General features: G+C 41.4%; 1 protein-coding gene across 1 annotated transcript; it reads left to right on the forward strand.

The window, feature by feature from the left end:
* The first annotated feature begins 3,556 nt into the window (after nucleotides 1-3,556).
* Nucleotides 3,557-10,703, forward strand: gprc5bb (G protein-coupled receptor, class C, group 5, member Bb). Its single transcript, XM_034120596.1, has 4 exons — nucleotides 3,557-3,975; nucleotides 4,820-5,915; nucleotides 8,393-8,505; nucleotides 8,608-10,703. The coding sequence occupies exons 2-4, from the start codon at nucleotides 4,820-4,822 to the stop codon at nucleotides 8,650-8,652; spliced, it is 1,254 nt and encodes a 417-aa protein (XP_033976487.1). The 5' UTR covers nucleotides 3,557-3,975; the 3' UTR covers nucleotides 8,653-10,703.
* The last annotated feature ends 4,886 nt before the right edge of the window (nucleotides 10,704-15,589 follow it).

Below are 15,589 nucleotides of genomic sequence, written 5' to 3' on the forward strand. Positions count from 1 at the left end.
GCCGAGCGAGGCCGTGTAGTGGAAACGCGCCATTACACTTGACAATTCCTACAGTGCCCTGTTTTATACTTGGACTGCTTTAAAAAAGGGAATAGTGGTTTTTTCCCAACCTCTTTTCCTTTACCCCAATGGAAAATTTCCCTCTTTGAGGTCAAGGAAAGATCAGAAGGACAATTTATAGGGAGGACTTACGTAAAGAGAATCTACTTGCACTTATACCCAGCAATATAATTATGCAGCGGCAGATATAACAGTAGATGAGTACAGTGACAAACTAAATGCTGTACAATGAAATAATATTTAATGTCCAAACACAATCACACCTCCTAAGAGTTATGCTTTCAATGTAAGTGATTAAACAGTAAAAGCGCATTTTGTTGACGTCCAAATGGTGTGTAGCTCTACATTTTGCTGCCCTAAAGGAATGAAGGGATGGCATTTACTACTTATTTTAAATAAAGGATGGTCCAGTTTACACTACACCAAGGGACAACAAAGGAAGAATAAAAGCACCTTCCTAGCATTGAGAGAATTATCTTATCATGGCTGTCACTAGACACTTTCCTAAGACTATCAGATATCCAACAGTAAAAAAGGATAAGTTAATAAAGACCATTGCTCTACCCTAAAGAACATCAGCCAACTGTACAAACATGTGCCTCTATTAAAGATCACAACCAAATAATTTATTCTGTTATCAGTGCTCTTGGGCAAGGTACTCTACCATCAGGAGAAAACTGCAGATCTCCAGCTGTGCATGTCTTTACTGTGTGAAGTCGTGTTACAAAGTAATAACGTGCAGATAGAGCCTCGGTTTGTGCCCTCTTTGGGATCTGTATGAAGACATGAGGTGGGATAAGGGTGGGATTATGGGATGGGCCATACGAGGCCCTATTAGACTGTGACCAGAGTAAACACTGGATTACACAGATTAGGACTGGTTTCCTGAGTTAGTCAGCACTTCTCTGCCCTGTTGTCTCCTACCTCTTTCTTCTCAGGGGATGCAAATAAAACACAGGAAAAGAAACAGTATACAGGTATGCCAGACACAAAACTCCAGTTGAGAAGAATTCCCAAACGTTTTGAAGACAGTGACAAAGTTCTGCTTTATGAATACCTGAGGTGGGCAGGGATTACAGAGATGAATGTCTTTTATTAATCTCTGTTATTAATACCCAGGACTTTTAAAAAGCCTTGGCCCCTGTGACCCGACTAAGGTTCTGAAAAGTGAAGCCAATACATAAGTGACCTAAAAAGGTCAAATGTATAGAAGTCTATGAGACAATGACCATGCTTCTCACTTAAAGGGGACCTATCATGCAAAATGCACTTTTGTACGTCTTTTATACATGAATATGTGTCCCCGGTGTTCCAGGGAACTCACCAAGTGTCAGAAAACACAACCCTCTCTATTTTCCTCCATACCCAAATCTCTAAAAAAGGGGCTGCAACGGATCTGATAAAAACTGATCCAGATTTGAACACTTTACTGACGTCAGCAAGCACTGTAATTCTCTCCGGTTAGTCCACCAGCAGATGACAAACACCCACCTCTCCGCCTCTTCCAAGGAACGAGGGGACCGTGCGGCCGAGTTTCAGTTTCAGTTTCTTTCGCCGGTCAAGATGTCCGTTAAAGTTTAAATCTTCCGGACAAAATTAGAAAAGTGCCGGTCAAAGGTCTTCTTTGTTATTTATTGAGCTTTAAAACAAATGAATAACGACTCTATAGGCCTATTATAATATAATAAAACACAGAGGACGGAGATCTTTTTTTCTCCCCCTCTTGACTTGATCAGAGCACGTCTCCCCTCTCCTGCAGGGGGGCGTGGTCAGCTGCAGCTCACAGAATCAGCCCCGTAGACAGCAAACAGCACATAGAGCGAAATGAGGCATGGCTAAAATGCATGATCTGTTTGGTATTTTGAAAACAGAAACGTATAAATATACCTTATATAGGTATGGCCCTACAATATATCATTTAAATATAGCATGATAGGTGTCCTTTAATGCATCTTTTTGGTCAACTTTTGTAAGGTAACCATATCATTTTTGACATATTTTAGTGTCAGAGCACTGACAAATAATTTTTCCATAGCTTTTTTCTTGGTCTGGTAGTTAAAGGGTTAAAAAAGCCGATAATGCAGTTTGTGGGCGTGGCTACATTGTGAAGGTTCGCTATCACGTTATCCAAGTTTGGTTGTTGTCCATGTTTTTTCGTCTGATAACTTTAAAGGTCTCCTGTTATACTGTTTTTCATTAATATATTATAGTTCTCAGTTATATACAAATCATCTGTTACTTTAGATGAAAATAAGGTGCCACACCCCACGCCCCTCTGCGAGATATGGAGGAGGAGATTCAGGTGATAAGGTGGGCGGGGTTACCTTGGTTGGTGATTGGCTCATGGTTACACAACCCAAAAAAACATTATGACATCACAAAGTGGCCAAAATCTGATCAGCTCATTTTCAGACAGGTTTTTATATAAATGGATCAGGACAAAAAGTGAGAGAATCTTTTTTCCTGAAACTTTCAGAATCTCTTTACACAGGGACGCATTTTATGTATAGAGGACATGAAAAATGTAATAGGTGACCTTTAATCGTTTCTCAGTCTTACCAGTTCATAAAAGTTAAATGTAACATTTGAGTTGCCTAAAACCATAGGCGACTAATAAATGGGTAACGTAAAGGAAACTATCCTCATCCACTTCTTATATAAAGTCTGCTGTTATCTGTGATGGACAATGGTGCAATTATAAATAGGGCTGCATACTATGGTTGTCTGCTTTAGTTTAAAATACAATACATCATGTCATCTGTCATGAGTGATGTATCTATTGTAAACCCATTCATTAAGTAATTAATCTGCTATGACTGTCCAAAACACTCACTATCACTAACTGTCAGTTTATTTGTGTCACAAAAAACAGCTTTGGCCTTTTTCTGTCACTGAGCCCACTACTGTCTGTCAGCATCAATCTCTCTCACACTGATCCAAATAGACTCGATAAGCTAGTACAATGGTTGGGTTTTTCTTTCGTCGTGTCACCGCATGAAGCCATCTCCAGGGGAGGAGATTACGCCACTCTAAAGGGACTTGGCTGAATCATGTCTTCAAGGGTATTATGTAACACTCTCTACAAGGACAGCCACGTGGCCACAGGGCTCACCTGTGTTTAGATTGACCATCTGCCCCACTTCTTCCAAAGCCTTCACTTCTTCTCCTTCACTCTGCGACACACACCATTCACAAACATCTCCCTGTTGAAGAGTCCATTGATTTTGGTCCAATTTGCTGGTTAATGATGAATCTCCAGCTCTGGGTGTGAGGAAGAATTGAATAATGAGGAAGACGTGGGAGCCAGTAGGCAGGAAATAACACTCTAACATGCTGGTGACTCACACTGGATTGGCTGTGAATTACCATGGTTATGTACTGTACTTATTTCACATTTTCCTTCCTGTTTAGACAGGTGCATCAGCAAATCATGCTCCCCATGAGTGGGTGAGCAGGAGTAAAGCTGGGATTGCGTCTCTGTTGACACCTCCGCAGATTCAGCGTGAAGCAGGGAGCGAGAAAAGAGACATGCAGACAGAATGACTAGAAAGAGGGGGACAGAGGGAGCGAGAGAGAAGAGTGAAAGAGACACACAAGATATATTTGACTCCGTGGGTGTGTGAAGTATCAAGGCATGCATCATAATTGTAGATCTTTCTCGGAGCAGCCGGACGTAACAGTGCAGCAGAAGGACATTATTGATCTCGCAACAAAGTGTGCTTGTTTTTTACTTTAAAAACAGTGGGAGCTGAGAGAGACATAAGAGACAAAATGGAAACCGTTTTGTTTTCGCTGCCTCAAGGATTTAATTAACTGGGATAATAAAACAAAAATACTTGCTGGGATGCAGACTGGAAAATAATAATGCCCCCTCACTGCCAATAATCAACATTTCAAGGCAAGAATTAATCTGAGGTGAGTTTTATTAAAGAGTTTTATCATTTGTGTCGAATTTAGTACGTACGTACGTACGTATGTGTGTTTATTTGTGTTTGGATACTTCTATCCTTGTCAGAAATGGACAGTAAGGATATTTTGGGATCACTCTTCACTGTTGGAGGGTTACAACTTACATGAAGATTCAACTAAGGGTCATGTTTTATGGCTGGGGGATGAATTTGTCATTAAGGGGTTCTCACAAGTGAGTATAAACATTATGTTTGTGTGTGTGTTTGTGTGTTTGTGTGTGTGTGTGTGTGTGTGTGTGTGTGTGTGTGTGTGTGTGTGTGTGTGTGTGTGTGTGTGTGTGTGTGTGTGTGTATACTCATGAATTTCTCTGTGCTTTTGGGTACTGAAACTCGACTTCTCAAAAGCCCAGTGTGCAATAGTCAGCCCACGCTGTTTCCCGTTCCCATGGAAACTATTGCCCAGTGCTAAAAGCAGTTCTATTCTGTGTGTGTGTGTGTGTGTGTGTGTGTGTGTGTGCGTGTGTGTGTGTGTGTGTGTGTGTGTGTGTGTGTGTGTGTGTGTGTGTGTGTGTGTGTGTGTGTGTGTGTGTGTGTGTGTGTGTGTTAGACAGAAAGACATATTAATCTCTGGTGTATAACAGGCTTACTGGATCTTAATAAATGTTGTCTGCTGTTTCTTCTGTATATTGTGACTCATGAAGAGGCAGTATTTATGAAATAGTTATGTATCACGACATCCACCTTCGTGCCCCCCTCCTCTCTGTATCTTCCTCCACAGTATCACTCCTCTTGTTTATCTCTCTGCACCTTTCTCCCCATTACTACATATTTTCTGTTTCTGTATCTCTAAGATGGCCGTCAGCCCTATCATCATCTGCCTCCTGTCCCTGATGGGCTATGCCTCGTCGCACCCCTCTCCTCCTCCTCCCCGGGGTTGCAGTGTGGATGTGGACCCTCCGTACAGAGTGCTGTGCGACCTGGAGGCTGTCTGGGGGGTGGTCCTGGAGGCGGTGGCCTGCAGCGGCGGCCTCGCCTCGCTGGTCCTCGCCGTGCTGCTACTGGTCAAGCTGCGCTCCATTTCTGACCCCGCCAGGCGCTCCGGCTTGGGACCTCTTCTCCTGCTCCTGGGCACGCTCCTGGGGATCTTTACCATCTCCCTGGCATTCCTGGTGGGGAAGAACCAGGCACTCTGTGTGGTCCGCCGGGCCTTCTGGGGTCCCCTTTTTGCCCTCTGCTTCTCCAGCTTGCTGGTGCAGGGTGTGAGGCTCAGGAGGCTGGTGGCCGGCCAGACGAGTCCATCAGGAAGCTCCTTGGCGGCTCTGGGCCTCGCGTTGGCGTTGGTTCAGGGAATCATCTCTGCTGAATGGGTCCTGCTGACTGTCGTTAGAGAGGGTCACCCAGCCTGCGAATACCCACCTTTAGACTTTGCTCTGACATGCAGCTACACACTGGGGCTGCTCCTCATAGCCATGGGGCTTTCTCTGGGGGTGGTGCTGTGTGGAGGAGAGCTGGGGGGAGAGAGTGAAGAAGATAGAGAAGGAGAGAGTGAAAAGCGGAGATGGAAGTGTAACGCCGTCTGGCTCTTCCTGTCCAGTTTGGCATCAGCATTGCTATGGGTGGCTTGGCTGGGGTTTTATCTTTATGGCAGCCAGGTGAGGGGAAAGGGGAAAGGGGAGCGTTTTGGGGGAGCAGGGAAGAAGGATGTGAAGGTGTTGGATGAGCCTGCGCTGGCGGTGGCCCTGGTCATTCAGGGCTGGATCCTGCTGCTGTTCCACGCTATTCCAGAGGCCCACCTGTGTCTCCGGAACCCTCCGCAGTCCATCACGCAAGACTTCTTCGACACCACTCATACGTCCCCGCCTCCACACTTTGGAGATGAGATCCCAGCACACTCACACCGACCCTTCCCTGAGAACCAGGCCTTTTCTATGGAGGAGCACGGTGAAAGTAGGCTTATGTAACGTGTGTGTGTGTGTGTGTGTGTGTGTGTGTGTGTGTGTGTGTGTGTGTGTGTGTGTGTCTGTTCATGTTTGTTTTAAAGATGAAATAATCTAAGAAAGGATTTTCAACCTGTTTTCTAATGCTGCCTTTAAATGGACCTCATTTGGTTGCATTTTCAACATTTAAAGGTTGATTACAAATGTGTTTGGTTTAATGGTAAGTCATGACAAAGCCATGAGATCACTGTTGCTTGGCAACTATCAACAAAACGGATGATGCCATGTCTCCTCTTCAAAAACTAAACAAAAAACAACGTTGTGTTCATGCCATTCAATGTCATGCCGAGTAGAGAACAAAAACAACCAGCTTTTATGGAGTCTGACCTTTTTAAATACATCATGACATCATGTCTCATGGACTTTACACAGAGATTGTTTGACAAGCGAACTGGTTTGTGTCAGTGAATCAATGAAATATACATTAACATAAAAAGAGCGTGCAAAGATTGGATATTAAAACATTTAACACAATTTAATTTACTTCATTAATTTATTCAAAATGTGATTAATTGCATTTTCCCAGTAGTAGTGGAGGCGTCTGCAAAGTGTCCTCTACAGTGCTATTGGATTCATTTGACTTGTAGGTTGACCAATTTGATTGTTAGTAACTCGCAAGTCATCCAAATGTGCTTTTAACACTGCGTTATTGTTGCATTTTCTAAAACACTAACGCAATGTAGCAGCTTTTGATAGAAGTAGGAGTTTTTAAATCTTTAGACATTTCTCCTAACTCAGCCAGTAGCCCAGGAGATTTGTTAAGCCTAAATCTGTGCTTTTAAAAAGGCCTCAGTTCTCTCAGTGGAATAAATAAATATATAAAAATACAAATATGTAATAAAACGTCTCAAACCACTCCTGCAGCATAATACAAAATCCAATTAAACCCTATGAAATGGATGAGTATCTAAGAGGCTTATAGGGATATGTATGAGTCATTTCACTTTGGTAGCTGTCCATATTTATCTGAAGCCAAATGCACAGATGAAGAGCTAAACCACGATGAACCAGGATAAACAAAGAGTGGCAGAACGCAGTCTGTTGTAAGAAAGCACAAAGTGTGACAGCAGTCCAACTTTCACAATGGCAGAGTCATACAGAGAGTTAGTTAAGAAAACACAGAGGGAAGCAATGTAACAATGTGTCACCAAGTCTCCAGAAGAGTTACTATTGGTTGAAAAGGATGATGAAGTCTCTTTTTACCTTCCTTAAAGGTAGGGTAGGTAAGAATGGAGAAACCAGCTCGAGTGAGCTAGAATTTGAAAGTACACAACCGGAAGAAATCTGCCTCTTCCTTCAGACTTCCTTACAGTGCCCCTCCTCCAACAAACACGAACGAGCACATGACCAATGAGGGCACGAGATAAGTTTGTGCACGAGATGGAAGGCTGACAGGCAGGTACACTGCAGTAGAGCTTGTGTTATATATTGTAATTATCATGACCATACATAGAAAAATAAGACCAAAGTTGCCAGAAACGTTTTTCCTTTTAAAGTGGTAGGACCAAAGGACACCATTTTGTCTGAAAAAATGCCAAGTGGATCTAATAGGATTACCAACATACCAGTGTTTTTTTATTGGCTAATTTGAGCTAAGATTAGAAAAATATGATGTATCTGCTTTAGCATAAAAAATGACAAGGTTAGCACACCTTATCAGTTGACATCCTTGTAGCTTATTGCTTGCAATTTCTTATTGTAAGCCATTTAAGTTACATTTTCCAAGATCTGAGAAAAGTATTGGCTAAATAGTGCCCTAAAATGTATAAAAGTGTCCATGGTTTGTAAGCGCCCTTATGCTAACCATCCCCCAATAGTTGCTTCACATGTAATATATGTTTCATTTATACAAATCAGTAGCACTGTCATCACATGGCTGCATTTCCACTGCACGGTATAATACATTTAATCTATTATGGTACAGCTCTGCTCAAATCAACTCAATTTTGGTACAAGGTGCTTATTTTGTTTTCCTCTGGTAAGAGCACCCCCTTAGTGTGATGGGATGATCAGCTGATTGCTGTCAGTTGTGCATTATAGTTTCTCCAGCTACCATCTTTTAAAATATTTGGATAGAGCTAATAAAGAAAGGTCCAGGTTTGCGCAAGATGATCCGCTGGTGAATATTCTCATGGATTAATCATTAGTTTAAAGTGTTTTACTCCACCTTCTAGTTTTTGCTCAGCTTGTTAAGAACCTCCAAGGAGATAGTATCAAAACAGTACCAGGTACCATCCACACATTTTGCTCATAGGATGACACAAAAAGGTAGAGCCGTGACATACCATGCAGTATGAATATGCCATATAATAGTAGGTAAGGTTCCCTTGAAACTGGAGCCATTATGGTCTAGTTAGTAGATGTAACATTTGTTAGCATAACACCCATAACGTGCGTGTGTGTGCTTTACCTTTCGTGGTGGGTCAGCACTCCGAACTGGAACCTACCACAGCAGCCACGGGAGTATGCGTCCCGGCATCGCCTTCAGAGGTCACGTCTACCAACCCACTGAGATGGCTCTGGTCATGAATGGTGGAACGGTAAGTATGGAAGAAACACACATTGTGAGTTGTTGACATAAAAATAACCAACCCTAACAATACTAAACTTGTTTACTACATGTTTTTGTTTCTTTGGTGTAGATGCCCACAGCCCCAGTAAACTACACTGGGCGACGGTTATGGTAATATGCGACAAGACTTGAAGAAGAAACGCTGGTGTAACGCTGGTGTGTGATTATAGAATTTCCTGTTGCCTAAGAAGAAGGAGATTTTGAAAACATCGCATATCACACAGAATGGATGTGATGGGACCTTAAAAATGCACCATGCAACATGTTACATTTTAAGAACCAATCCTAATAGTGTTTTTGCTCTCCTTTTGCGTTCCTATTTTTCAGCAGACTGGACAGAAAATCACAAAAGAGAGGGTCGAAGTGACTCAGCTTCCATAGCCTAGGAGATTTTTTCATAAGGGAACAGTTGTAATGATGCATTATTTAGGCACAGGGAGTTTTAATTGTAATATGTAAATAAATACATAAACATGGAGTGCATCAGAAGGGCGAATGCTATTAGGTTAATAGCGAACACTGTGGTATTAACCATAATAAAGAAAAGATTAAAGTATGATTTGAATGTATAGAAGTACACATGATGTGGGAGCAGCTCTAAATGATTGCTGTAACTAATTGAAGCCAGTTCCTCAGTGATGTTTGCTTCACAAAAACTACTTTACTTCTCTTCTATCTGGTGTAAGAATACATCTAAAAAAGACACGCCTTTAGGATGTTTATTTAAACATACGCCCACAGAGCTGGCATGGTGGAAGACTCAAAGGACTCGCAGGGTTTTTCTCTCCATGTCTCCATTCTATTATCAGTGCTATTGGACATTTCATACATAATTGTCATGCAGTAACAGAGCTGGTGTAAAGTTTTGAATAATAATCTGATGATTTAAAAGGCTAAAAATAGTCTACGGCGGATGGATTAGTCGTTTTTAATAAGCCTATGATAAAAAGCCATTTAATACTGCAATGCTGCAGTGTATACAGTAACGTTTACTGTTTGAGGTTGTGATTTTGCACTATATTATATCTGGGCATTGTGATATTTGAGATGTCTGATCATTTGAGATGCATGTAAAAGCCCAGTTTAGAGGTAATGTATTTTGTCCAAATGTATTTAAATGTTTTATAGAATTTTGATATATATATATAGAAGAGAAAAAACTGTTTCAGTGTTTTATTGCAAAGCTTGTTCTTGACAATGGAAATAGCGGTTGACAAATCCACTTAAAGTGCTCAAAGGAAGACCATGTTGTACAGCTGAAATCTCTGGAACAGCTACCAAATGGACCTTGAGGTTGGACTGTTTTCTCAACCAGTTTCACTCATGTTTTCCCAATATTACTCTGGATTCAATAAGGCTATACTGATCATGCTTGGTTAGAAATTGTATTGCAACTGTCATTATATTCTGGCATTCAGGATCCCTTCAAATGTTATCTAGAGAAAACATTAACTCATCCATCACTGTGAATATAACTGGAACCGACTCACACACATGTACACTGTTTTTATTAGTAGAAGGACAACGTTTGGCACCATGTAGATTTCTAATAAGCATCCGTTTTAATTTTCTTAGAAACACTAAATTCAACCCAGGACAATTTATCAAGTTATAATGCCATTCACTATGTTTATTTTATGACAATTTCTTTGACCATTTATTTTTGTTATATAAAACTAAAGTAAATAATTTGCCTTTTTGTGTGCTCAGATATTGTACAATGCAAATATAACCATTACAAGATGTATATGTGTTTACCCTATATACCTGAGTTTTAATTGTGTAAATAATCAAAATGTGAAAATTGTATTTTTCCTTTTTTAAATGTTCTTATAGTGATAGCCCTGTCACTGTCTTATGGCAGCGTAACATCAATGTCTGTAATGTGGTTTGCACAAAGTGGCTAATACATCAGTGCATATTTCGGTTAATAACTGTCTGGTCATTGAACTGGTCTTTCGTCATTATCCATGAGTCACTTTATAGGGATGCAGCTATACAATCAGCTATACACACATAGAGGAGAGGCATGTGCAGTGACAGAGAAAAATGACTGCACTGCAATAAAAGACAAGCAAACAAACAAAGAAGATATCCTCACAAATGTGTCAATGTCAATAAAAAAAGGCTGCAAATAAATAAATAATGCAAGGTTTCCAGTTGATACTTCAGACTAATTTCCATTTTTGATTTTCAAGATTATTCCAAAAAATATTAAAAGTGCATCCATAACACATCACAAAAGTAGTTATTTGTATACAAAGTAAAGAATGAGGTTGATCTAGATTGTTATTTCTAGTAATAAGAAGATTTCTGAATGATTTATACCAAGTATATAGAGCTTGTGGTGTGTTGAATTGAGACCCAGTACACATAGCTCTATTCTTCCAAAAAGTGTAATAAATCATCTCTTCTAAAATTCAAAATGTAATGTAGGGTGTTTAAAAAGTCACTGCTCCCTAAAGCTTTGGATATTAGAGGCTGCAGATAGTGGTTGCACTGCAGCTTGCCCAGATTGTAGGTTTAAGTCCTCAAGGAAGCTGGAGATAAAAGATTGGGACGTAGCTGTCATAGACGTGGGTGGTATTGAAGCTAACAGTAGTAGGCAGCGGATGAGGTTTTAAGTGGATAGATACGACTCACCTCCAAAAGCCTTAGGTGTAAGGCTCGAAATAGGAGACCATCAAAGTGGTTGCTAGATCTTCACTGGCTGGACACCAGGAGAAGCAGGAGGATTTGGGGGCCGCAGGTGACAGGAAGTACTGTTGTTAGAAATTGCATGTGTGTAACCCTCCTGTCCACAAGAGGCACGTAACAGACGCACAGAAGGAAGTTACAGCGGGACATTTCTTCTTGTAAATTGCTCCTCACACCTTGCTTTCAATATGGACTCCTCTCCAGTCCTTCGTCAACAAAGCCGTGAGTTGACGAGAACAAAGAATGAAAATAACAAAATGCCTGCACACCCAAAGCCTTCCAAACTCCTCTCTGCACATCACCTTTCCAACCATAATATTGAGAATATTGAGCCTGCTGTTAGTGCACGGGTAGTGAAAGGGATCAGATAGCCTAAGGGGTCATATTGAGATGCCAAGACCTTGTAGATATTTCTCATTGTTGGTTGGTGGTAAGTGATTGTTCTGTTTTTATAGCCCAGCGTGTCTTTGAGGCAGTTCCATTGAAGGCCCAATGTAGGCTCTTTAGGGTCTCCACCCTCTGAGAGCCACAACTCGTTAGTCTTGGATTTGGACTCTGTAGGGAGATGTTTTATTATGGATGGATCATTGCTAGCCCACTGTCTTATGTCGAAACCACCATCTAAGAACAGAGGTCTCATTTTGTCGATGAGGGACTTTGCTTCTTGGGGGGAGTGATAGCTTTTCAGTTATCAACATAAAAACAATTTTGGACGGATTCAAGGACCTCCTTGTTTCCATCACAATGATCTTTGACATGTTATTGGACTGCGAAGGTGGCACAGCATGGGCTGCAGGTTGTTCCGAATGGAAGAACTTGCCATTCATACACACTGGGTTCCTGTTCGAGCTGCATCCCTCTCCAAATGAAGCGCAACAGGGGTTTGTCCTCATTCATAAAGGCGTACCTGATGGAACATAGCCTTTATGTCTCCGCAGATGGCAATGGCATTTTGGCGGAATCTGAGGAGTACTCCAATGAGTGAGGGACCAAGTGTTGGGCCAGGCAGAAGACATTTGTTCAGGGTTTGTCCCATGTATTCAAAAGAGCAATCAAATAATCCTGTGTTTGTTGTTGTGTTCAACTATGTGATGTGGAAAATACCAGGTTTCCTGTGGTTGCTCAGCCTGCTCGTTGGGGATCCTTTTAACATAGCCAAGCTCTGTGAGTTTATTCCGTTCCTCCTGGTATTTCTCAGAAAGTTGTGAGTCTTTGGACAAGCGTCTTTCTGTGGCACAGAGACGAGGCAGAACGCCTTCCTTGGGGGCTTGAAAGGCAGGCATATTGGGAATTCTCAGCAGGGGAGTGGCATAGCGTATTACACCATCTATTTCTACTCTTTCTGTCTTGGAATGAAGAAGAGTGAGAGCCATCTTGTCCTGTCTCGACCTTGTGGCTGTCTTTTCATTAACATAGGGCAAGGTGTCCATCTACCAGAGTCTTTCCACGTTCCTGAGTAATTCACTTTTAAGGCAGGTCAGCGTGAAGGGAAGAGTATGTTGGGTTTGGATTAAGCTGGATGTAGTTGCAGGTTCAAGCTAGAGCCAATGTAAGTCCGTAGAGGCATGTTGGTCCACTGACCTTTGACTTCTGGAGCTGAAGGTGAGGTAGAAGTCGGGTTTAGATTACAGGCAGAGCATGATTGAAACTAGCTATAAAAAAGTGTTGTCCGACCACATTTTAAAACACAAGTGTTCAGAATACTTATTATTGTATTAGGGATAATGATGAACACTTTCAGACCATCTCTTCTCATTCATTCATGATTTTGTACTTGTATATACAAAAAGGGACATAATTAGTTGTGTTAAGAATGAAGAGGGACAGTAGTTAAAACCCTGCCTACTTTCTAAAATAATACACTTTAAACATGATTTGATTGTTGTTTGTATACGTTTTTTCCTGTTCATTTCAGTTCCTTTGATTGTTTTTACATGTATAATAGTTAGTTTTATTAATAACTGGGCAATGCTTCGGTCTTTTGCTGACTGACTGCAGGTGTGTCTTTTAAATATGTTGGTTTGATAAAAGGGCAAAACAACTAACACACCTGCTCAGAGATGGGGTCGTTACTAAAAAAAAGTAATATATTACATATTACTTTGAAAAAAAAGTAATATATTACACTACTTCGTTACTCTCTACATAAAGTAACTCGTTACTTTACTCGTTAATTTACTTGCAGGGCCGGCCCGCCCCTCCCTACAGGCAGATCACGCAGACTGCTAAAGTTTCAAATGTTCTCTTTAGTTCAGTTTCCATTGTCGCATAAGACTGATCCAGATAGCTCTGACCATGGCTGTCCTCTGTCTCCTGCTATCTGTATTTTGCGCAGTATATCTCTGAACAATGCGATGGTGATTCCACTGTGCAAATGGGCAACATTTCCTCTACTATGAAGGATGCTACAAGCCTGTCCATCTCTGCTTTGGTTACCGGTCCTCCAAATTCTAATTTTTGCTGCTTCGGAGTCGGCGGCGGCGCACTCACAACATCATCACTCTGGGTTCGGGGGTCCTTAGCTATTAGCTTCACCTTAGCATTTGTCTTTGCAGGTGTTTGTTGAGGTTTGACGTGGTGTTTACAGCAGTGGATAACAGCTTCTGGCCTGGACACAGTTTGCACCTCACCGTCACATTCCTGTCTATTCCTCGGACGAACTCAAAATAATGGGCATACCCAGTACTCAAGTTGTAAAAAGAAATCAGGGGGGGATGGTGGATTTGATTATATGGGGACATCATTTTAGCTGATAACCCGCAGAGGGTGGGAGACCAACCAGCATAAAGATAATTATTATACTCCTAAAACAACATGCATGTTATGGATGTTCAGATACTCCTGTCATTGCTCTTGACAAAGGCACCTCAGAATTAGAGTCGGTCCCCGGGCTGCCATGGCACCACTAACATTTAGGGTCAAATGCAGAGGACAATTAGTGCAAAATCTTTTTTTCACTTTAATTTAAAGGGGGGGAGGGGATAAAAAAAATGTGGTTATAATGGAAGTCTATGGTACAAATCTTGTAGGTTAACAGTCCCTCATTTATTATTCAGATGGATCAGCTGATGATACTAATAATAAAGTCAAATTTGTTTTTAGAATATTGAATTATAGTGTATTTTTTCAAAAAAGCATATACTGGTATACGATCAAAACTGGTATCTAAAGGGTTAATTTTGTATCGTGATTAATTCAATCATTATGTAAATGTGAAACTTCATGAGAAAATTGAGGAAAGAAATTAGAACAAAATTGATCCGTCATCATTTTATTGCAGTTCAAATACAAATCTTTTATGTTAAAGCTCCCATGTCATGCTTTTCCGGTTATTACCCGTCCCCTTGTGTGTTATGAAGGTTTTTATGCATGTAAACGGTGTGCAGAGTCAAAACCCTCAAAGTACACCCTGTAGCGAGTAAACCTCTAACACAGAAAATACCTCCCCAAAACGCCTCGTTGGAGATACGTCACTGCCCATTTGAATCTTCCGGGTACGGCCTGATGTCATGCGGTACCCGGAACGAAATGGACCAATCCCGAAGAGCTATGGCCACACCCAGCGGTGCTGGCCGCACCCTCTGCCAGCCTAACATTTACTGTTGGAAGCTCTGGTTCAGTTCACAATCGATCCAGTCATGCCACTGCCAAGGACCTGTTTCCTGAAATGTGAGGAGAAATCTGAGCTGTTTGTCCTACCGACAGAAGAACCACGACGAAGTCAGTGGTTGAAATTTCTTTTTAACACTGTTCCTCCAGAGGTTCGAAGAACCGGCATTTCACAGACGAAAGCTTCCAAAACATTGCCCAGTTTGAGGCCGGATATGCACAGCTTGTTTGGACTATTTGGAGCAGGGGAAGATTTGGGTACACAACCTGTAAGTTTGCATTGTTATTTGTGTATTTATCAAACAAGGTAGCTACCACGACTGTTTAAATGTGTAAACATGTTTCGGACTGCTAAGCCAGTGCTAACTGTGCTAACTAAGTTGCTAGCGTTTCCATATATCAACTCCAATATTAGCAGATCGCCTTACATACATGTTCCTCATAGCTGGATAATGTCTGCATTCACACACGAAATAGTCATAGACCGTATACTCCTGGTGATTTACCGTTCGGTCAGTCGCGAAACGTAATTACATTATAGCTGGCGTAGCGTGTATGCTACCGATCTACCGACGGAGCTAGACCTTAGTTTGGTCGGAAAAACATTTTTGTTATGCTACGTTGCTAGCGTTTAAATATATCAACTACAATGTCAGCAGATGGCCTTACATGTTTGTCATGGCAGGAGAATGTCTGCAGTCACACACACGGAATACTCATACAGTATACTCCGGGTGATTTACCGT

This window comes from Trematomus bernacchii, unplaced genomic scaffold (assembly GCF_902827165.1).
Source record: "Trematomus bernacchii unplaced genomic scaffold, fTreBer1.1, whole genome shotgun sequence".
Taxonomy (NCBI): domain Eukaryota; kingdom Metazoa; phylum Chordata; class Actinopteri; order Perciformes; family Nototheniidae; genus Trematomus; species Trematomus bernacchii.